Raw genomic sequence first — 23,715 nt, 5'->3', positions numbered from 1 at the left:
AAGTTTTGGATTTTTGCAGTGACAGCAAGCACCCTTCATGCTTCTGATGTTGTGGAAAGAGGTCGCGGTACGTTGGCTATGTGAAAATTAAATAAATCATTTTCACACTTATTTCTCTGGCTCTTGTGTCCCGAGTGAGAGACGGAAAGATGTGTGTGTACAGAAAGAGTATATGTACTGGCAACAGATGAAGAAAGAATCTGTGAGGAGTAAATGTACTGGCAACAGACGAAGAAAGAATGTGTGTATACAGGAAGACAGGTGCAGGAGTCCTGGCAATAAATAGTGAAATCATGTAATCAAGCATGCAGACAGAACCTCTTACTTGAAAGAAAAACACACACACACAAATGACACCAGCACAACAAACAATCGAATCTCACAAAATCGAAGAGAAGCTGCTTTCAGTTTATGAAACTACATTTTATTTCTGACTGTGCCACTGGCCCCTGGCAGTTTGTTATTCCACCAGGAAACAGCAGTTGAGAAAGACAAACAGCAAAGACACACAACAAAATATGTTATTGGCTCCTCGGACATAGCATCATTGTGCCAGGTCAGCACATGATCCACCAGTCAAGGACGAGCAGAGCTATGGAATTCACAAATCAATTTTAAACAAGTTGTTAAGCCCAAGGAGGAATTCAGGTGTAAAGATCTGTATATTTCTTGGTACATCTGTGCAAACTCCCACTCGCTTTTGGCATGAGCAGGCATTTTGTGCACCATTGTTCATATGCCTATAATTTGGATATTAAAAAAACCAGAACGTGAAAAGGTTAAACCGTTTCCTTGCAGTAGGATACCACCACAGTTTTTGAACGTCGGACGTTTAGTTTGAATGTGCACCCTCTAAAGGCAACACATTAATTCCAAGACAAACCTCCCCTCAAAAAGGCAGCAAGAAATAAAAAAAAAAACCATAATTCCTCTCAACTGGTGGACCCTAGTTGTTAGACTTGATGTATGAACTTGTGACTTTGAAAAACCTATAACATTCTTGAAACTAACAAAAAGCACCTATAGAAAGGAAAAAACCATGATGAATAAAACACATGACTACACAGTATCATGATATGAAATTAAAAAAATTGTAAAAAAAAATCAGTCGGGACAAAAGGGGTGAACCAAAATATGTGTACATTTTTTCTTATGACCGACATCTGGACACTACATCAGATTGACCATTAAAAAATGACATTTCAAAAGGTAAAAGAAAAGTCCTTGAAGAAATCCACTTGTCAAATAATTCATCTCCACTGCGGATACTTAATATTTTTCAACATTTTTTAGTCTTTCTTTGGTAAAATGTGAAAGTATAAAAGTTAGCTGCATCATAGTTATGAGATGGCTAGAACATCCCAACACAACTGTAACAAAATTGCTTGGATGACAAGAGCACCTAGTAACTGAATGAAACAGAAACACTCAAAATAGTTGACTACTGTTCAACATAAACTTGGTATTATCAATCAACAACAACAGATACATGAACATCAATTTATATGACAAAGATAAACATGATTGGTAGCATGAAATGTTCATGTTTGTGCCTCGTGTACTGCGTAGGTGAGGAGAACAAAAAACATCGGCTTTGACGAATTAGCTGCTGCCTATTCCTGCGTCACTGTTGCGTCAAAACTTTCTTCAGCCACTAGTGTTCAGGCTGAGGTACCAAATATTGGCTGGCCCTTCCACACATCTTTTGCACTGTGGCAAAACGAAACAGCAAAATCCCACACAAACAAGATGTCTATGACCAAAACTTTGACGTAAAAAAAAGAGACAAGGGATGAAGAGTCCACAGAGCTACATGACAAGGTGATGACTGATGACTCAGAATCCAACGCAGGCAGTGAAAAGTTGGCATAAGAGCAATGAGAGAACGGTGGAAGAGATGAGAAGTGTCCCTCGCCAGGAGGACCGATGCGTGTTTGATCGACAAGCTTTCCGCTTCTCCCTTTCATCCAGCCTCTCACCCTACTAGGACCGCACCGCACGTCTTCCGTTCAGATCAGCTCCGGCGCTCAAGCACTGAAGCTCGCGCTCAGCCTAGACACATCAGGAACAGCTCAATCTACCCAACGAAACACGCCACGCCGTCCCCCCCCCCCCCCCCCCATCCCCCACTAGAAATTTTGACCTTCAAAACCCCCCCTGAGACCTCCCTAAGCATCATCCCCCTCATCTTCTTCTCCCTCATCCTCCTCGTCGACTTCATCTTCATTTTCCTCATCATCTTCATCGTCTTCGGCCTCCCCATTGTCGTCCCCATGCAAACGCTTGATGTCCTCCTCATCTTCGTCGCCGTACAGCTCATCAAACTGCTCGATGCAGGCAAAGTTCTGCAAGTGTTCGTCTGTGAGGTCGGCGTTTCCGGGACGGATGACAAGAGCGCTCCTCAACCCTGCTGCCACTGCTGCTTCAGCCTCTGCAAACAAACAGGAACAGAAGATTAAAAACAGGGAGGGTTTAGGTGGCCTTTCCTGGCTCTAAATCTAAAAACAAAGATGCACAATATGAAAAATCTTGTAAACTTGGAGGTATTTGTAGCCCCTCCCCCCCCCCCCCCCAAAAAAAAAAAGAAAGAATATTCTTCTAGACTTTAAGTTTAAGGTGTTTGATTTTATCACTCTTGCTATGGGGTCTGGAGACATCCAAGGAGAGTAAGGTGTAAACAAATTTCAGGAAGGGCGGTAGAAGCCGCTTGTTCCTTTGTATATTAATTTTTCTTTTTTAATTCATAAATCCACAAAATTGGAGATGCATACAATCTTGAAATCTTTTCATCCCCTAGTTTTGTCTCTGATTTAAAAAAAAAAAACGGTTGCCTAGAGAAAGGCAAATCACCATGCTGAAAGTTAAGACAAACATAGGAAATGACAATCAACTCCCTTGTACTGCAACTTCTTTACTCGTAGCTAATGCAATTTTATCATTGCACAAGGTTAATTTTGAGAAACAAGTTTCAATTCAGTTTGTTTCAATTAAATAAACTTTTAAACATTTTCAAAAGGGCTAACTCACTCTGGTTAAAGGGATGAAGGTTTAGACAAAAACAGAAACTTCAAAGACATGTATTAAAAACGTTAAAAATAATTCGAATTGGGGATATGTGGAAGAACTTGCACTGAAATCGAAAGTATCAAAAACATCTCCCCGGTCACTTTTCAGCTCGATGAGCACACTCACCTCAATCCCCTGTCCATCATAATACATAGTCAAATACTAAAGAAAAAACTGAACCAACGAAAAAAAACTTATACAAAAGACAAGTTGTACATATTTTTGATAAAAAGGATGCAAAATGGTGCAATCTGGTGCATTCTGAGGATTATAATTGCCAGTTTCTGGCAGCAAATTTTGTCACAAAAAAGGAAGAATGAGCTGGAGAGAGAGTAGATGTAGTGACTTACCAATGCACGTCAAGCTTCCTTCTACAGTATTTCATACCAAAATTGGAAATCCAAAGCATCATCATTATAATCATCCTCATCTCATTAATCATCCAAAAAATATATAAATACAGTATTTCACATCTTCCAATTGTGTGTGGCCAGGGAAGATATCTTTTGCTATCACAGTTCACAACAGCACCAAAATCATAGTTCATGTTAGTTACTTCCTTGAGTTTATTTCACAATCCAAAAGTCACAACACACTACACCTTCCAGGGGTATGAAGGAGATTGCTGTTGCCATCACAGTTCACAACGGCATAACTGGCACGGATCAGCGTTCATAGTTCGAACATCGACGTCTGAAGCGAACAGTTGGGTAATCTTTCTCGTCTTCTCGACGGCTGTCCCCCGGTTCCGTTCATGTTTTGCTGTTCTTGAATGAGCTTCAATATCCCCCCGGCCTCCATGTCCGATGTTGATATATCTTCGCGGCACTTGGTGCAAAACGCGAAATGTATGCCGCGTCATGTTGATTCGGAGATGAAGTCATACTCTTGTTTGTAACTCTTTTGAAATTTTACAAGAACTTTCGGGCCGACTTTCAGCCGCTGGACCGTTGTTTTCTTCATTCTGTGGTCGTCTGCTGCTGCTTCTTCTTCTGCTTCTCATCCACATTCGACTGAAGCGCATGCGCTAGCCACAAATCTCGCCTATTCTCGTTTAGTTTCGATTTTGATCACAGCGTTTGTGTGACGAAGCCTCGCGCTGAACGAGAGTTCAAAAGTGAAACTACGCCGAGTACAGGCGCTTGAAAATACACTCCAGTCATTATATAACTATACTCGGAAGAAATTTTAATCGGGAAACTTTTGCACTATTCGGGAAAATCCGGGACTGGACATAAAATCGGGAATTTCCCGGTTTTCTAGGGAGGGTTGGCAGCTATGTAGGAGTGCACGGATGTATTACTTCCCCTTGACCATACACTCATGACCTCCCCTTGATCACAACAGCACAGCAAACAGACATGCACTCACCTTCTGGCAAATCTGTCAGGAAGAGAACCTCTTCTGCCGGCGTTTTGATTTCAGAGGCGATCTTCTTGTAGCTCTCGCTGTCTGTCTTGGACCCGATAGTAGTGTCAAAGTGATTTGTGAACACCTGCAGAAGAAAGAATGAAATATCTTTACAATCTCTTTAATACCAAAAGGACTCTGTCCAAAAGTCTGTCCGTCACAATTTAGAAAGCTTACATCTCTAGTACATATAATAATTAGAAGAACACACACCAATAACATCAGATGTGGCACACGATTCAGTGATCAGAATATGACAGTTGAAGTTTTTATTGGTACGAAATAAATTAAGACATCCGACAACCACCACCGACCAACCAAATTACAAATATTGTTCATGAACTGTGCTGACACCTAAACTTCATGTCTGATGGTCAAATTTCTGGTGGTCCCATCCATAATAATAATAATACCATACAGCTTGTCAGTGTCAAGCATACCCCATGTGCCAAAGGGGAGGTAGGTAACCCACCGAATGTCTGGAAGCATGATATTGCAAGTACCCAAAGCTAAAACTGAACCCAATACCTCAAAACACATATGCACTGCTAATCATATAAATAACGGCCATGAAAAAAAAGTCTGAGCATCAATATCACTTACGTCTGTGATGTCTCCTTCTGAGGTATTTGCAAAGAGCAGCTTCTGTGCCTCAACGCTGCCAGAAGAGAAGACGTGCAGCACGAATCCCTCTTCACTCAGCATCCGCAACATGGGGGGAACATCTTCAAACACTCTGCAAACACACACAAAGAAACACATTTATTTCTGCACAGAACCACCACCCTATTTTCAAGAACAAATCGCATATTTGATCAACCAACAGTCTGTGAGCTTTGCAGGAAAGCTTCCATCAATATGTGCTTAAACACCAGTTGATCAGCAGCAGCCTTATGTTTAATACCCCCCTCCAATGTCACTCTTTTCGTCAGCAGCTTGCGTAGCTCAGTGTGACAAACTTAGTGAACTAGAGAAAGGGGTTGTGAGTTTGACGTACCCTTTTTTGTCTCAATTTGTTTTACCTCCAAGATTTGCATGTTTAGTTGTAACAAGCGGAAGATTTATTTATTTAAGAAGTTGTTTAGATCTGACACCTGCTTTGATTATGTGTAAACAGGCACATTTTGTTGGATCCCAGTAAGAGCTGGGAGGAGCTGGGCATTCTTGCTAGATCATAATATAAATCCAAAATGACACTTACTCTCCTCGGATGTCTCCAGACTCGTATGCCTGTCGCCACATGTGTCCCTGGAACTGTTTGAGTTCTGTGGATTTGCGGTCTTTGTCCATCTGCCACCGCACATTGGCAACGACTGCTTTGATGACCGCCTCTTTGCCGGCGTCTGACTCGGGGATTTCAACTACTCCCTCCACGCCCTCCTCTTTGTCTTTCTTGGCCTGCAATCACAGCACATTTGTTACAACAACAAGCAACAGTGAGATTATCATCAATTGTAAAAACCTGTTCAACACGCAAAGCAGCCACAGAGTCATGATGGTTATACCGAGCCTTAAGCATTACAGTTGAAACAGCTCTTTCTGTATTCGAAACACATGTAAAAGCCCATTCACTTAAAGACTTGATTTTCTTACACATTTACATGCGGAGGGGTGTATGCATGTGCAATGTAATGAGACACATGCAAGAAGAAAACACTTTCTTGAACAAAATAACAACGGAAGCTTTGAATGTCGCTGTAAATCTGTATGACATAACTTTAATCCCATTCTTGTCTGCCTAACTAATTACTCAACAAGTAGGGCAAAGCCCATACGCCTCACATGCTTGACCTTGACATGACCTTGACCTTCAGGGTCAAGGTCAAATAACTAAACCTAGCAATGACATCATACACTAAGAACTGCTTTACACATTTTTCCTACCAAAATACATGTGACCTTGACCCAAGGTCAAGGTCATCCAAGGTCATGCAACACAAAGCTGTTAATTCAAGACATAGGAAGTACAATGGTGCTTATTGGCTCTTTCTACCATGAGATATGGTCACTTTTAGTGGTTCACTACCTTATTTTGGTCACATTTCATAAGGGTAAAAGTGACCTTGATCATATGTGACCAAATGTGTCTCATGATGAAAGCATAACATGTGCCCCACATAATTTTTAAGTTTGAAACAGTTATCTTCCATAGTTCAGGGTCAAGGTCACTTCAAAATATGTATACAATCCAACTTTGAAGAGCTCCTGTGACCTTGACCTTGAAGCAAGGTAAACCAAACTGGTATCAAAAGATGGGGCTTACTTTGCCCTATATATCATATATAGGTGAGGTATTGAATCTCAAAAACTTCAGAGAAAATGGGAAAAATAGCTGTTTTTTAGGCAACATTTATGGCCCCTGCGACCTTGACCTTGAAGCAAGGTCAAGATACTATGTATGTTTTTTGGGGCCTTGTCATCATACACCATCTTGCCAAATTTGGTACTGATAGACTGAATAGTGTCCAAGAAATATCCAACGTTAAAGTTTTCCGGACGTCCGGACGGACGGACGACTCGGGTGAGTACATAGACTCACTTTTGCTTCGCATGTGAGTCAATAATAACGCATAATTCTAATTTTCAGTAAAGCTCAAGAATGCAAAGACCTGGCAATAGAGTAGCGATCATTACTCATAACTCATAACATTTTATTGATCCAACAAAGGAAATTAATTTAGTCATCAGCACATATAGGTCATTAATTAATAACTATAAAAGAATAAAAGAAGAAAATTCATAAAACCCATGATATAAAAATACCCTTTTTTCTTGCACACCTGACACACCGACACACCAATACACATGCATACATGCCTACATACATACCTACATACATACATACATTCCATGTTAAAGTGTAGTTAAGAACATCACAGTAATTATATCATTGTTTGGATTAACAGATAAGTTTTTATGTAAATGATGATAACAACAATCCATAATTAACGCTATTGCACTACCAAAGAAGAGACCAACCAAACACATAACAAGAGGCGAAGCCTTCAAGGCTCCCGTAAGAAATCGACAAACAGTAACACAAACTCAATCACTCCGTCACACATACACGCACACACACACACACACACACACACACACACACACACACACACACACAGTAAGCATAGGTGAAACTATGCAAGAAAGCGAGACCCTGGATCTGCCAAGAAGTCTCGGCCCGCTCACAATAACAATGACCGAGACTTTCAGTAATTCCTTTGCGTGACGTCTAACCCTCTTACGTCATAATTGTGACGTCTTCAAATAGTTTCTATCACACACGTCGAACACTTTTGACCGAGACTGACGTAATCCATAGACTCGGAAATGTTAAAGTTTCTACCACAGACATACACACATACATACATACGCACGCACGCACGCACGCACAGACAGACAAAGTTTATCATCGCATAGGCTACACTTACGTGAGCCAAAAACCAATAACAGTAATCATCATCAGTTATCACAGGTATCACAGTAGATTAGCCATCAGGTAGTTAGACTCAATTGGGCAAAATATAGTGTCAACACCATCACAACAAAGCTAGAGCTCATTTTCACAGCACTAGTTATGATCAAAGGTCAAACAGTCATCAAATCATATTAAATCTATCACTAAGAGGTACATTTAAAAGGCATCACTGATAGTCTGTGGCCAGGACGATGGCTCGGTTGCTGTTAAAATATCTCACAGCTGCAGGAAGAAAAGAACGCCGAAAACGCTCCGTTCGACACCTAGGCATGAGAAACCGAGCGTTCCGTGTGATGCGGAGATCCATCAGTGCGTCGTGGAGGGGATGCCCTGGGTCGAACAGAATAGCTCTGGACTTACACCATAAAAGTGCCAGCTACTTACCAATTCCCTGAGGGCTGTGACATCCTTAATCGTCTCAGCATCTTCAAACTTTTCTGTTAGGTACTTCTCCACATTGTCTTTGACATAGGGAAACAGTTTGTCCTGAAAACAAAAAAGGCATTTAATGAAGTGACAAGCATACAAAGGAGGAAAAATTCAGCACAGAAAACTGAAGCTGAGCAATGACAAATGAAAAATACCAGACACAGGGTGATTGGCTGTTATACAGGTCAAGGCTGGGACACCCAACAACAACAAAATAAAGATAAGACTAGACTCGCACACCATGCTTCCATCAAGGAAAGGCGCATGCATGCATAGCCCATATTATCAACCGCAGAAAGAACCAAAAAAAAGACACTGTCCGCTTCGTACACAAAGTCACACTCATTAAAACAAGCTATGACATCAGATAATGTCCCAACCAAAACCATGTCTAACACAGAAAGAGCCTCAATAGAACCATCCCCACCTGATGCAAACAACCATGTGAATAGACCTTTCAGAATCTGAGCAGCTCTCGCGAGACACGTTCTTTGTTATGCTTTGAACATCGAGAGAACTTCGAACCTTGGCTTGTGCAGCTCGCACGAGATGATCAGATCGCTGTACCACATGCTTTGCTATGCTCTGAAGTTTGCGAGAGCTTACGAGAGCTTGGAATACCGATAGGGTCTATCGAAAGACCACAATAATGCAACATCCCAGCACCTACTCAGTTTAATTATAGGTTATTTTGAATTGTAGCGCTTTCTACTGCAACCTGAACTTTCTGTATCATTCGACATGGGCATGATGGGGTTCAGGAGGAAAACATTGATGCACTTATATTGAAAGCCAAAGGGAGAAAAACAGTGTTCAATCCTGACCAACTTCACAAATGATTAAACCCAGGAAATTATGCTCATTACATTTAGTCAAGTTTTGACTAAATGTTTTAACATAGAGGGGGGAATCGAGACGAGGGTCGTGGTGTATGTGCGTCTGTCTGTCTGTGTGTGTGTGTAGAGCGATTCAGACTAAACTACTGGACCGATCTTTATGAAATTTGACATGAGAGTTCCTGGGTATGAAATCCCCGAACGTTTTTTTCATTTTTTTGATAAATGTCTTTGATGACGTCATATCCGGCTTTTCGTGAAAGTTGAGGCGGCACTGTCACGCCCTCATTTTTCAACCAAATTGGTTGAAATTTTCGTCAAGTACTCTTCGACGAAGCCCGGGGTTCGGTATTGCATTTCAGCTTGGTGGCTTAAAAATTAATTAATGACTTTGGTCATTAAAAATCTGAAAATTGTAAAAAAAAATAAAAATTTATAAAACGATCCAAATTTACGTTTATCTTATTCTCCATCACTTGCCGATTCCAAAAACATATAAATATGTTATATTCGGATTAAAAACAAGCTCTGAAAATTAAATATATAAAAATTATTATCAAATTTTTTTCCCCGAAATCAATTTAAAAACACTTTCATCTTATTCCTTGTCGGTTCCTGATTCCAAAAATATATAGATATGATATGTTTGGATTAAAAACACGCTCAGAAAGTTAAAACGAAGAGAGGTACAGAAAAGCGTGCTATCCTTCTCAGCGCAACGAATACCCCGCTCTTCTTGTCCATTCCACGTGCACTGCCTTTGCCACGGGCGGTGGAGTGACGATGCTACGAGTATACGGTCTTGCTGCGTTGCGTTGCGTTCAGTTTCATTCTGTGAGTTCGACAGCTACTTGACTAAATATTGTATTTTCGCCTTACGCGACTTGTTGTTTGTTATAAAGCCCATTCCATCAATTAAGTTCAGGAGAATTCTTCTTGACAAAAGTGACATGTTTCAGTGAATAGATATTATAAAGTTGTAAATAATGTCACTGCATTGTGAGCTTGAAATTTGACAACGTTCACCAAAACCAACTAATATGTACTGAAATCTTGAAGGCATTCCTAACCATTAACATAAGGCCAAACAAACAAATAGGTGTGGTTACGGTAACATAGCCCCAAAAAATAGGGTAGGAAGGTAGGCAATCACTTTTTTTTTAATTTTTTTTTTCTAATGTGTACAAATTAAACCTACTTGACAGGGAAATAAGTGTGCGACTCGAGCGCTTTCGCTTTCATTGCGTTTTCTTGTTTTTGTGTGTGTTCTTTTGACAAATGTAATAAAAAGTTATAAGGTCGGCCCCTAAAAATAGGGTAGGTCGGGTTACCGTAACCACACCTATTTTGTTTTTAGGCCTAACACCCTAACATCCTCAACCCATTAATTCCTGAACTAATCTTCAAAGAAGGGCAAGGTCAAGTCCAAATAAGCAAAGGGGTGATAGATGACCCTAACAGTGTTTAGGAATTGCTTTGCCTTAGGACACAGGACTCAACCCACAAGGCAACATACAAAAACAAATAAAACCACAATTAAATTTCAAGTCTGACAGTCATCCTTGTTGCCGAGGCCGAATAAGAAAACCTGGTGTGAACTGTGATGCCAAAAAAAAGCATCATAAAAAAGTCTCACAACTTCCAACACACATAAGACATTACCAACAATTACAAAGAAAACTGCAAAAAAATATACGCGCGCTTATATGAAATATTTCTAGCAACTACTCTTCGACAAACGGCGTGATGAGAAGAAGACGCCTCGTTGTCAACAGTGACGCATGCCTCCTCCACGATATGAACACCCAGCTTATTTGCATCAAAACCTGTACCCCCTACCACGCAAAGTGGACTATCCCCGAAACCAGTCACATCCAGTCTTGATGCGGAAAGAGTAGCCGGTGTCACGTGACAAGAATGAAGCCGTACGCGGCTTCCTTCAAACCCGATCGCCTCGGCATGTCATAATGTTGACAAATGACAAGTTATGTCACTCTTAATAAAATGCTAACTACGGACACTGCCTATACCCCCTGCAACCAAAGGACTGGTATCAAATACTTCATTCGGGCACGTAAATAACAATCAATCTTGCGATGGGAACGACAAAACCTCTCTAAGCGCATTGTTATCAGATCAAACAAAATCAGATTGGCCTTCATTTCAGGCATAAGTAAATTAACTCCGTGCAACATCGGAACATCCCGTTAGTCTACTTCACATAGCCAACGTTAAAAAATCATCCTCACGACGGGCAGGAGCAAGCTTCCAAAACAAAAACAACCCGCGTGCAACGAATACTGCATCTCATGATAGTAAACGAGTGCCCGGCTTCCGCTCGACAACCGAAGCTTTGACCCGCGCCGCGTTGTTTACAACAACAAACGGACTCAAACACGCTTTAAATCTGCTCAGAAGGTGCCAATAAAATTACAAATACTATCGCATATGCCGCAACACTTGATCGTGACATCATGATTCATACAAAAACTAATAATAATACATGACCGGCTAAAGTAGGCTATGCCCATCATGGAGAGACGCCGACAAGGCCATCCACACATCCAAAGCAAATTTTCTCATCCTGGTTGCAGATGCATAAAAATCCTTACCTTCACAAATGTGATCGGAGTCGTAGTTCCTTCTACGTCAAAAACGATAGCTTTTACTCCAACTAAAAGGGACTCTGCTTCTGCAGCAGATCTTTTCTGTGGCGCCATCATTTGTGTGGCTCACAACGCGATGTCTGAACGACTAGTGAACAAAGACTGCCAGTGAGCTACAAACAGTCCGTCTGCCCAGCCAGGTGCGCGCACCATTGATCGGCCTGGAGAGGGCGCTTCCAATTTGCCTCGCTTCCAAAATCCTGCTATTCTCTTTTCTAGTAGTACTCCCTCGATGGTACATTTTCGGCGCGTGAAAGATATCAAGATGCAGGCTTATACCACACTGTGATCAAGGAAAAAACTTGCTTTATATTTAATGACGAAAACAAAATTGATAAGGAGTATATAATATGTTTGGAATACAATGGCATGTCTATTTGTCGTGATTTTCCGAATGTGCAAGGGAGTGTGTTTAACAATAGTATTTGTTAGACCGAACACCATCCAATCAGAGAGGCTGTTACAAGTCACACAAACGGCATGTCGGTCTGTTTGCTGAAGCAGAGAGCATTGGCTTATGCGGCATCCGGAATCCACGTTGACGTACTTCCACTGCTGTGGTGAGTCCACTAAACTTCTGGAAAGCTTTTATTACCCCTTGTTTAAGTGTTTTATGTCTGTTTTTCACTCCTAGTATGTTTATTTTTGTCACGAAAATGTCTGTAGCCCCCTGTTTCAAAATACTGGAAGATCTCCACGTTCAGATTTATCAGACTGCTTACGTGGACGTGTTGTTTTGTTGCAGATCAGACGGCTGTTCAAGAAAATGTCTAGCTGACAGTTTCATGGAAGTGTTCTGAACATTTTTAACCTGTAAATTACTGCCCTTGACCGGAGTCTCTTTGTGATACAACATAAAGGCAAAGGAACAGTCGTGAGTGGCCGATTTTGAAAAGGGGCGTGGTGCGTTGAAAAACCACTTGTGCTGGCTGGTACATAACTAAGCCGGCTTTTTATTGCATGACCTGGGCGAAGGCGGCCTACTTCAATTACATTGAACCACACACGTGTCAAGTGGAGTAACAGCACAAACCTTCAAGATGGATCCCCAAACCGTCTTGATTGGCATTGCCATTTTTGTCATATCTGCACTGTTGATATACTTCATAGCTGCAGTAACCATGAGGGAGAAGACATTTGAAGAAGTGATGGCAGAGCAGAAGAAACGCCAGGAAGAGGAGAGAGAGAAAGTCAAGAATGACAAGAAGGTAGAAAAGGAGCTACTGAAGAAGAAATACAAGAAAGGGAAAGGCGACAAGTCGAAGGAGAAGTCTGCCCAGGCGACAGAACCGGAGCTGAAAGACTCACCGAAAACCACACAGAAAGAGCACAAAATGGTCAATCTGGAACTTGAGGCTCAAATCATTGAGCCTTCTGATAGCTTGGTGCTAAGCAGCAGCAATGTGCCAAGGAATAGGGGTACCGCTAGAAAGAAGTCCATCCTGCACAACAAAGATGAGGTCACCCCTGTAACGGATAAGGCTGCAGAACTGCCCCACAAGCCGATCAAGCCTCTGGATGACTTGGAGCTAAAGAAGCTTCATGACCAGACCCACAAGAAGGAGAAGGGAGGACAACATCAGGCTGAGTTCAAGCAGGAAGTGAAGGAGTCTGTGAAGGAGGTCAAGGTGCAGAAAGTCAGAGCCACCCGAGTGGAGACTATGGAGGTCCAGCAAGGCTCTAGTACTGTGGAGGAGAAGAAAGCCAGCAAGTCCAAGAGTGCTCCAGGTGGGTTGGTCCTTATTTCCTCTTTATCAGTTTATGTATTGCAATACACATCATCACATGAACATTGATTTGATTTTCAGTGTATTATCTTTTACTAATATACTAGTGTCTCAAAGTGCTTGACACATGTCAAGCTGGTAGCTAGGCTATTTTTATGAATACATATTATTTATGATATTATGTATCAGATGAAATATACTCCAAGATCCATATGCACATGTAGGTGCCAGGGTTGCTTTCAATTAGGTTGCTATTTGTGCGACGGTAGAACTTGCAGTTTACAATTTACTGACACATATTTGGATGGCTCATGATTTTATGACAGAAAGTATTAATCTTCTTAGAAATGGTTTTCATTTTATCAGCAAGAAGCAATTTTAAAATTGATTAGAAATTATCACTGCCACCTAGGTGGGTCTAACCTGTCTTCTGTGTGACATTATAATTAATCAAACTGATAAGGGGTATGAAGGAAGGTTTCCTTCATGAACACTCATGTAAAGATAAATGTACGGTAGTCATAAACCTGAGCAAGTAACTTAGTAAAGGAAAGGTTTGTTTCCAAGCAGCTTCAGCATTAGAGAGTGAATAATCATGGGGGTATTTAACCATGCTAACTTGGTTGTGCAACTGCAAGAAAGGCTATGGTTTGCAAATGCTAACATGTCGCATTCTGAGTGGTCTGAGAAGAAATTGTCAGTTACAACTTGCAGTCAGAACTCAAATAGGTTTGTTTTTTCGTGATTTTAATTTAATTTTTTTTATTTTTAGTCTTGAGTATAAATGTACACACACCAGCATCCACACAGTATGTAGTCAAACTATCTCTGGTCTCAGTTTCTTGGTAAGGTGTCAACTTTGTTTACTCAATTACTTGTCAGGTATTTGGGGATGTTTTCTTGCTTTCATTTTTTTTTTTTAATGTTCACACTCATTGAGGAAATGTGTTTGACCTCGGATAACTTGATAAGGTCACACTTGAATTTCCTTCAGGCCTAAAAAAAACAACAACCTCAAAGCCTTTGTGTTTTTGCATATTTAGAACACTCATTTTCCTCCCAAGGGCATTTCCACATTACATGTTTAAAAGACGCAGTGAGCCTCAAAACATTCACCAGTGGGCACACATTTTTGTCCCCACATAAATTATTTACACATCAGCAAATCGTGTTCACTCTTAGCAAAATAACACTTGTTTGATTGCAGTCATTAGTAGTATTGGTACCTACACAGCTTTTTTCCTTATAAACTTGTTGGTTTTTACATTCTCAGTCTATTTTGACCAGCCACTAACCATTGTTTGTTCAGAGATCACAGCAAAAATGAAGTTGTAGCACTTATGCTTACTCTTCTTTTTCTGTACCTTCCAGTCCAGTACCAACAAGAATAAGGGGCTGTGTTGTTTTGAGATAAGTTCACATAATTTCAATTAGTTTGGAAGTTGCACTTGAAAGTGTGTCCGTTTACATAGAGTGAAATGTATCAAGTATATCAGCTATAAAGTGTATTGCAGCTGCATGTAGCACAGGATTGTGTGAACCTGTTACATTTGTGTCACTGTATCATAATAATGTGTTCATCTCAATGACAGCTGTAGGGTAACATGAACTCATGAGAACACTGGGTTGGTAAGAGTACTTGGTGTCGGCATACATTACATGGGTATACCTGAGTTCAGTTGACAGTTAATATTTATTGGCATGTAATATACATATTTCCGTTTGCAAAAGGGATTGGCTTTTGGCATTAATAGGATGCATTGCCCTGGGGCTTACTTCACCTTCTCCTGTAATCATGACATGAACATTTCAAAATCTGTCCTGTAATTTGCTGGAGTTTTTACTCACGGGGCCAGTGCTGTGCAAGATTATATTTGAAGAAATTGGACATTTTTGAAGGCATAAAAGCAGAATGTTTCTTTTTTGCTGAAACAACTGCTCCCAACTTTGGTGTGCAATGAACTAGATGGCAGGAAAGAATAACAATTCTTATGAGTAGTAACAGCACAGTTACACACTGACCCATACTGAGTGTGTGGGTTTTCCCCCCATCACATGTAGTGCGGTTAAAACAGTGCTAATAATTCTAACTGTTATCATTTAACAGAGACAGTTGTGTTTTGCCGGTTTGTATAATGTGTTTTGCCTCCCTTGTAGCTTTATTTGTAATCTTCATGCACAAAAAAAAAACCCAGCACACCTTTGAGTTGTCACCTGAAGACTGTAGTATAGAGTAGCTCTTTCCACTGGGGCATACTATCATACATGATGCTTATAGTCAATCAATATCAATATCAATATGAGGCTTATATCGCGCGTATTCCGTGGGTACAGTTCTAAGCGCAGGGATTAAAAAATAAAAAAAAATTATGCAATTTATATCGCGCACATATTCAAGGCGCAGGGATTTATTTATGCCGTGTGAGATGGAATTTTTTTCACACAATATATCACGCATTCACATCGGCCAGCAGATCGCAGCCATTTCGGCGCATATCCTACTTTTCACGGCCTATTATTCCAAGTCACACGGGTATTTTGGTGGACATTTTTATCTATGCCTATACAATTTTGCCAGGAAAGACCCTTTTGTCAATCGTGGGATCTTTAACGTGCACACCCAATGTAGTGTACACGAAGGGACCTTGATTTTTCGTCTCATCCGAAAGACTAGCACTTGAACCCACCACCAAGGTTAGGAAAGGGGGGAGAAAATTGCTAACGTCCTGACCCAGGGTCGAACTCGCAACCTCTCGCTTCCGAGCGCAAGTGCGTTACCACTCTGCCACCCAGCCCACACAAGTTATACTTTGCTTGAGTGATCAGTACATTAATGTACCCTTTTATGTGTGTGTTTGGGCTTTTGGTGATGTGCATTCATATTCTTCTTCATCGTACACTGGTGGTGATGTGTATGACCTCTGTATATGTGTAGCTGTGGAAAGCTCCTCCTCCCTGGGTGGGTCTCGCCTGGTGGACGCTGTGCGAACAGCCAGCCTGAATGACCGTGAGGTTCAGTCCCTGATTGAGATCTTGCTCAACCGCCAAGGAGTCACAGGTGTCACCCCTGAGTCGTGGAACAAGGTAATTGTGTGCTTGCATGTTCAGTTTAGTTGATTGGAAGAATTGGTGTCACTGTAAGCTGCAAGGCATGTCAGACATCCCATCATTGTTTCAGAACATCTTGTGTTGGGTCTGCTTTTAAACCTGTTCAGGATATACTTTCACTCATTCATCAAACTGAAATTTCTATTTCTTTTAAAAAGAACAGGAGCAGAGCGGTCAAACATACACTTTGTTTAACTTGAAGGCTACATCCACTTAATTAAGTTAATTACAATAATTAAGTTAATTACAATGTGCTGTCAGAGTACATGTGCAGTGGGTTGTGTTCTTAGTCAAAGCTTTATACTCAAACAGTTTCTTGATTAACAACTAAGGAAATACTTTCAATATGGTTACGGTGAAAGGCAATTTGACTCTTTTTTCCTCATGGCAAATTGAAAATCCTTCTTACTTCTTTGGACAAGTATTTCAGTAATGGCAAAGTGGTTTGTGCATGGTGCTGGAACAGTTTAAAATGAGGAAAATCGGAAGCGTAGCTTTGCAGGTAGCTGTTCCCCAGAGCGTGTGCGGCATAGTGAATAATTATTTGTCTGTGTTGACTCGGCATCTTCAGGGCTAAGCCCAAGCCCCACTAGCTGGGGACAGGAAATGAACAGGCTGTTAGGCTTCGTTTACTGTTTCAGACGACTTTGTGTCAGTGAAAATTTGCATTTATTTGTGCATTAAATAACAGGCAGGGTAATCTGCTTGCAGGCTGGTGTTTTTGAAAAGGGATGAGGATCAGACATTATCTTTTGATGTGAAGTGTTCACAGACACAGATGTGCACACACAAACTTGCACACACACACTGGCATGCACACACACACTGGCATGCACACACACACATTCTATCCTTTCATTGTGCAACTGTTAAGATGATATTTTTTGCTTTGTAGAAGAGTCAGAAAGGAGACCCTATTGCCCTGATGAAGAAACAGCTGGAAGAGAAGGAGAGGGCTCTTCAGGAAGGTAAGATTTCTGTTTGTTATTAAAAAGGGAATTTGAATTGCTTAGAATCAGCATCACCCCTGGTACCATCACACAAAGTTGAACCAATGTACTGTATTTAGAGAGCATTTTTTCCCCCTCCTTGAAGGGCTTATGTTAGCCGGTTAAAGATTAGAAAATATAGTTATTTTGAATAATAGCTGATTGTTTTTCAGTTATGGTAAATTTGTATCAATGGGATTCCCATTTACAATCTGGGACAATTAATTATGGAGGAGCAAGACCAGAAATTAGGCATCTTTTGATCAGGACAGCAGGTTTACTCCATCAAAGGCATGTAGTTAAAAACTTCACCAGTTTTTCACACACCATCATTGTTAACAAGAATCAAAAGTCAAGGAAAGTAACTTCATAGAAGGTTTCTTTTTTTTCCCTCTTCTGCGTTCATGGGCTAAAACTGAAACTCCCACATGCACTCAGTTTTGTGTGCAAAAGTGGGTTATTACATGTATGACCATTTTTTCCCTTCCATTCAGGCAACCATACGTCAACTTTGGGGGACATGCAAGGGTTAATTGTGGACCAAATAAAACATTCACTATATTTCTAACAAACTGTATACCACTCAACAGAGCAGCAGCTGGCGATGTCAGCCAACAACCGCGTGAAGGAGCTCCGCAACGAGCTGACCGTGGAGCGCACCAAGCTGGCCAGCATCGAGAAGCACTACCAGGAGAAACTGGCGGTGCAGAGCGCCGACATGGAGGCTCTGGAGGCCCGTCTGAGGCAGGTGCACGAGCAGAACATGATCGAGAGCGCCAAGATGCAGGCCCGCCTCCAGCAGCTGGAGAAGTCGGGTGACGCTGCCATGATTCAGAAACTGAAGCAGGTGTGTGTTGTGGCTGAAGCCAGTTTTGTTTAGACTGATATTAATTGGGTGAAGTCAACTTTGGGAAGCTCGCTGCACGAAGCTTTGGCACTGAAGTTTCTGTGAAGTCAACTTCAGGCTCAATTAAGGACAGTCTTAAGAGGAAGCTGGGGGGACTAGGGTTCTTTTATTAATTAGGGGTTAATTATTAATGCATGTGTAATGTGGGTGGCCTGACCAATATTTGGTTGGGTGTAAATACGTCTTGTACATTTTGATGAATGCTAAAGTTGACAAGATTCTGCAACTGATCTTCTGTATTGTTATTTTTTTTAACTTCGTTTAGCTTTCTTCTTTTTTTATGTATCCTCATTCTCTTAATTTGAGGGAATCAATGATTGCTTACTATTTAATCTGGTTTTTTTATGTCGATTTGCAGGAAAACAGAATTCTGCAGGAGACTATTGCTAAGGCTTCGTAAGTATTCTTTTTACAGCAATCTGCTTTGAAAGAAAGTTATTTTTTCCACATGAGCTATCATAGGGTGCTCACGTTATTCTTTGGAGTTTAATTTTTCTCTGGCACTTCTAGCGATCATTTTGAACAACAAGGGTGCTTGTAGCTATGCTGGAAGGCGGAATTTTGAGACGCGTTCTGGCGGGTATTTGGCAGAAAAATAGGTCTGAACAAAGAAAAAGTTATAAGTATCCCATGGTTTCTTTGGCTTTGAATAGTCTTCGAAACCCTGCAGCATTGTTAATGAAGTTGTTATTTTAAAGGAATTAGAAATGAGTACAATTGTAAGGTGTTTTGTGCTAGATACGGTTATCACAACCTTTTATGTTTGTGTTGCAGAACGGAGAGCGTACCAATGTCTGAGGTGAACAACTTGCGACAGAAGTTGTCCATCTTGGAGAAGGAGCTGTCCAACAACGCATCCAGGATCAACGTTGCGGAGAATGCCAAGAAGTCCCTGGAGGATAAGCTCAAGAAAATTGAGAGTTCCAAGGTGTGTGTTTGTTTCTGTTCCCCTCTTGCCGTAGTGTATGAAAGTCTGCAATACTGAACATTCCCCCCCCCCCCCCCCCCAAAAAAAATGTTTTGCTTGCTCTGGGCCATTAACCCAATGCCCCCTGAACCGCCCGGCATGGCCCGCTGGAAGTGCCCTATGAAATCCCTGAAACGCCCGGCATGGCCCGCTAAACACTAGGTCACCTACTTTCACTTTCGCTTTGAGCCTTACCCATAAGGCCTTGCGACCGGATGTGATTAATGCACTTCCTTCCGGCTGCTTCATTCTAGCGTTAGCAGAGTTTGAATCGATGCGATAGTGTGTTAGCTGTGAATTTTCAAAGTTTGAGATTTTTTTGTCTGACATAATGGCGTTGAACGAAGGTTTGGAAGTATGGTGTTCGATCATGTTCGAAGGTTTTCTACTTGAAGAGGTGAAAGGGGATGAGTCTGACATCGATCTGGGTGTTGTTATTCGACAACAGGACTTTCGGGAGGATTTTTCTGGGAGTTTCAACATATATTGGTGTAAATGAGGACTGAAGGCTGACACGTTGGACGTTTTTGAAGAACACTTGCTGGATTTTTTTTGTTAAACAACATTTATTACATCGGAAGTGGACAGAACATACTTGCATATGAAACTATAGTCTATTCTCGAGTTATTCTGCCATCTTCTATATAAATGTGAGTACTCTATGATTTTATATGAATTGTTTTGTTTTGTATGTGTGCATGTTGTGCGGAGTAGTTTCCCTTTGCTCAGGATTAAGAAGGCTGCCTGCCATATTTTTGTCAGGGGGCATTGGGTTAAACACATTCTGGGGGTGGTGGAGGGGCAGGTGTGGAGCTAGGTCTGAAGAGATGAGATGAGTAAGATGGCATCATATTTTCATTGTAGTTGTACCCGTTATAAACCCACAGCACTAAGTCGGTGGTCACCGTCAGGCCTGCAAAAGTGTTGCTGGATGTGAGGTTGTCCTATGAACATTCAGTGTAATGTGTTGTGTATAGAACTTAGGATCAGCCCCCCGCGGGTAAGGGGGAGTCCCATATTGGTTGGGACGAGAAAGAATTTACCCGATGCTCCCCAGCATGTCGTAAGAGGCGACTAACAGATTCTGTTTCTCCTTTTACCCTTGTTAAGTGTTTCTTGTATAGAATATAGTCAATGTTTGTAAAGATTTTAGTCAAGCAGTATGTAAGAAATGTTAAGCCCTTTGTACTGGAAACTTGCATTCTCCTAGTAAGGTCATATATTGTACTACGTTGCAAGCCCCTGGAGCAAATTTTTGATTAGTGCTTTTGTGAACAAGAAACAATTGACAAGTGGCTCTATCCCATCTCCCCCCTTCCCTCCGTCGTGATATAACCTTGAATGGTTGAAAACGACGTTAAACACCAAATAAAGAAAGATAGAACTTAGGATCAACATCTGCGTGTGTGTGGGTTTTTTTTCTTCTTCAGTATCGTAAGGCACTGTAGTAGGATTTGCTCCATATGAGTATTATTGGTATTGCAATGGAACCCTCCTTGTAAGACTCCCCAATTTAAATTTACTCTCTTTTAAGACCTTACTCTTTCACATTTACCTTTCATAGTCTTTGTAAATGTACCTCCATTTATGTACCTCCATTTTAAGAGTCCCTCCTTTTTAAGACCTGGTTTTCTCAGATTTTAGGAGGTCTTAAAAGGGGGGTTCCACTGTATTATTGTTGGACATGGATGACTGTTGCAGAATGGTGCAGGGGACAACATGGCCAAGAAGTTTGATGAGGTGAAGGCCGAGCTAAAGAAGTCTGAAGCCAAGAACGCCTCCCTGTCGGCTGACCTGAAGAAGGCCACCGGTGCTGCAGAGGCTGAATGTGCTGCGCTGAAAACCAAACTGCAGGAACTGGAGAAACACCTGTCTGCCTCTGATGCCAACAAGGAGATGGGTGCCAAACTTCAGGTGAATTGTCTTCTTCAAGTACAGTGGCACCTGTGGTGAAAGGACACCAAACCGGGGGGGGGGGGGGGGGGGGGGGCTGTCATGACAGGTATATTTTGGTTAAGGTGATGGACAACAGAAGGTGTTCTCTCTTGGGATATCATTTCACACATGGTAAAGGATTTGAAATCTGTCGCATATCGGGCATTGACTAGGGGTGATTCATGATAACTAACTGAGCTCATAACAGGGACTGAATGAATCTCAAAATGCTCACCCATCTTTCAATTTTTTTCGTCAGTTCCATGGGGCTAAATCTGGAGATAGCAGTGTGATTGTTGTGAATGTTATGTGAAGATCATCCTGAAAGTCTTGCTTTGCTTGTTGCAGGAGACTGAGCGCAAGAAGCAGGAGCTGGAGAGCAACGTGAAGAACCTGGAGAAACAGCTGGCAGACGCTGCTCGCAGACAGGATGACACCGCCAAGGGATTCCAGGTACAGTGGAACCTCTGTTTTTCTTAGAAATGAGACCTGAAGAAGGAGAGAGTCAAAAATCAATATAAAGTTACAGAGGTTACGAACGGAAAATCTGAGAAAGACAAGTCTGAAAATGAGGGGGTGGGGTGTCATTAAGAGAGTTCCAGTGTGCTTGTTATTTGTGTGAGTATCTGTATGTGACAGAGAGAGAGTGTGTGTGTGTGTGTGTGTGTGTGTGTGTGTGTGTGTGTGGGTGTGTGTGCGTGTGGGTGTGTGTGTGTGTGTGTGTGTAGACTGACTGTTTTGTTTATTTCAGGAGACTGAGCGCAAGAAGCAAGAGATGGAGAGCAACATAAAGAACCTGGAGAAACAGCTTGCAGAGGCTGTACGCAGACAGGAGGAAACTGCCAAGGAACTTCAGGTATGTACACTCATGCTTTTGTGTGTGCACACACACACACACACACACATATTCAAACTATAGGATGACGGGCGTAGTAGACAAGACATCGGCCTCCTAATCTGAAGGTCATGAGTTCAAATCCCGGCCACAGCTGCCTGGTGGGTTAAGGGTGGAGATTTTTCTGATCTCCTAGGTCAACTTATATGCAGACCTGCTAGTGCCTTATCCCCCTTCGTGTGTACACGCAAGCACAAGATCAAATGTGCACGGAAAAGATCCTGTAATCCATGTCAGAGTTTGGTGGGTTATAGAAACACAAAAATACCCAGCATGCTTCCCCCGAAATCGACGTATGCAGCCTGAATGGCGGGGTAAAAACGGTCATACAGGTAAAAATCCACTTGTGCAAAAACACGAGTGAACGTGGGAGTTTAAGCCTATGAAGGAAGAAGAAGAAAACTATAGGATATGTTCACACCTAATCTCCACATTTATTCATATCAAAATTACACATATTTCAACACTTCATGATTGTCATACACAGCCTTATTTACAAGGTTTCCATAATAAAAAATTTCTTTAGGAAAACATTAGTGATGAAGAAAATGTAAAAGACGAATGTTTAGGTAAAAATGCATTTTTATTTCTACGTTTTGCACACACATTTTCTTCTTTTTTTGCACAGCAACTTCGGCAAGAGAACTTGACCCTGAACCAGGAGGTGAAGGTGACCAAAGAGAAGCAGCAGACTGTCGCAGCGGCACCCCCAGCCCCCAACGGAGATATTCACGGGGATGCTAAGAATGTCATTGCTGTCACAGAACATGAGCGCATGTGAGTTGCTGTTTTGCACACCTCTTGACCCCTAACTTGCTTTGCTTCTTCTTTTTCTTGAATATACATTTGTCTTGGTTTGTAACTCATTGAGACAGAAAAAATGTGTGGTTAATTCTATGATGGATATCTGAAGTATGGTTGGGTTGTAGCTTTTAAATCATTAGCAGTTGTTAAGCTTAAAGAGCGGTACAATCATCTTGCCAGCTTTAACAGTCATGACAAGAAATAATAGAGATTAATCTAAAGTAAAAATCTGAAATAGATGGTGCTAGCGTTCTAAAATCCATAAACCATCTTTCTTGGTGTTTTTTGTTAATTGTTTTTTAAAAAGCTTTTGATTTTGGCAATGCATTTAGTGATAGCAAAGGCAAATGAATTATTTTGACCTGAACTGATTGCAAGTTAAATGGATGTTTTCTTTGCCACTAGTCTCCTTCAGGGTAATTGTGTGAAATGCAAAATTAATTTAGGTGGTGCATGGACAAATGAATCAATTATTTAGTATCCATTGTTAAATGTGTTTCT

General features: G+C 41.3%; 2 protein-coding genes across 12 annotated transcripts in view; one reads left to right on the top strand and one right to left on the bottom strand.

The window, feature by feature from the left end:
* Positions 1-402: 402 nt before the first annotated feature.
* Positions 403-12,052, bottom strand: LOC138952616 (enolase-phosphatase E1-like). Its single transcript, XM_070324321.1, has 6 exons — positions 11,829-12,052; positions 8,336-8,437; positions 5,678-5,874; positions 5,080-5,212; positions 4,438-4,561; positions 403-2,431 (listed from the first exon to the last, which is right to left on the bottom strand). Exons 1-6 carry the CDS (start codon positions 11,937-11,939, stop codon positions 2,169-2,171), a joined length of 930 nt encoding a protein of 309 aa, XP_070180422.1. The 5' UTR covers positions 11,940-12,052; the 3' UTR covers positions 403-2,168.
* A 289-nt stretch (positions 12,053-12,341) lies between these two features.
* LOC138951674 (ribosome-binding protein 1-like) overlaps positions 12,342-23,715 on the top strand; it is a 54,536-nt gene continuing 43,162 nt past the window's right edge. For 10 of the 11 annotated variants that reach the window (XM_070323229.1, XM_070323226.1, XM_070323223.1 and 7 more), the window contains exons 1-11: positions 12,342-12,442; positions 12,628-13,610; positions 16,545-16,693; positions 17,613-17,685; positions 18,297-18,553; positions 18,972-19,009; positions 19,388-19,541; positions 21,282-21,494; positions 21,864-21,968; positions 22,267-22,371; positions 23,039-23,187. In XM_070323229.1, coding sequence (XP_070179330.1) covers positions 12,923-13,610; positions 16,545-16,693; positions 17,613-17,685; positions 18,297-18,553; positions 18,972-19,009; positions 19,388-19,541; positions 21,282-21,494; positions 21,864-21,968; positions 22,267-22,371; positions 23,039-23,187 — 1,931 coding nt within the window. In that variant the 5' untranslated portion in view covers positions 12,342-12,442; positions 12,628-12,922. The remainder of the gene's footprint in view (positions 12,443-12,627; positions 13,611-16,544; positions 16,694-17,612; positions 17,686-18,296; positions 18,554-18,971; positions 19,010-19,387; positions 19,542-21,281; positions 21,495-21,863; positions 21,969-22,266; positions 22,372-23,038; positions 23,188-23,715) is intronic. The other variant, XM_070323222.1, reaches the window with a different exon arrangement.

Source organism: Littorina saxatilis, linkage group LG17 (genome assembly GCF_037325665.1).
Source record: "Littorina saxatilis isolate snail1 linkage group LG17, US_GU_Lsax_2.0, whole genome shotgun sequence".
Lineage (NCBI taxonomy): Eukaryota > Metazoa > Mollusca > Gastropoda > Littorinimorpha > Littorinidae > Littorina > Littorina saxatilis.
Note: the sequence above shows the minus strand (reverse complement) of the source record. Positions and strands in the feature narration are given on the sequence as shown.

Excerpts from the sequence above, each read along its gene's own strand:
- LOC138952616 (XM_070324321.1), bottom strand. The coding sequence starts at position 11,939 with ATGATGGCGCCACAGAAAAGATCTGCTGCAGAAGCAGAGTCCCTTTTA. Across the intron at positions 8,438-11,828 it reads CTCCGATCACATTTGTGAAG|GACAAACTGTTTCCCTATGT; the intron begins GTAAGGATTTTT and ends TTTTGTTTTCAG. Across the intron at positions 5,213-5,677 it reads TCTGGAGACATCCGAGGAGA|AGTGTTTGAAGATGTTCCCC; the intron begins GTAAGTGTCATT and ends GTGTGTTTGCAG.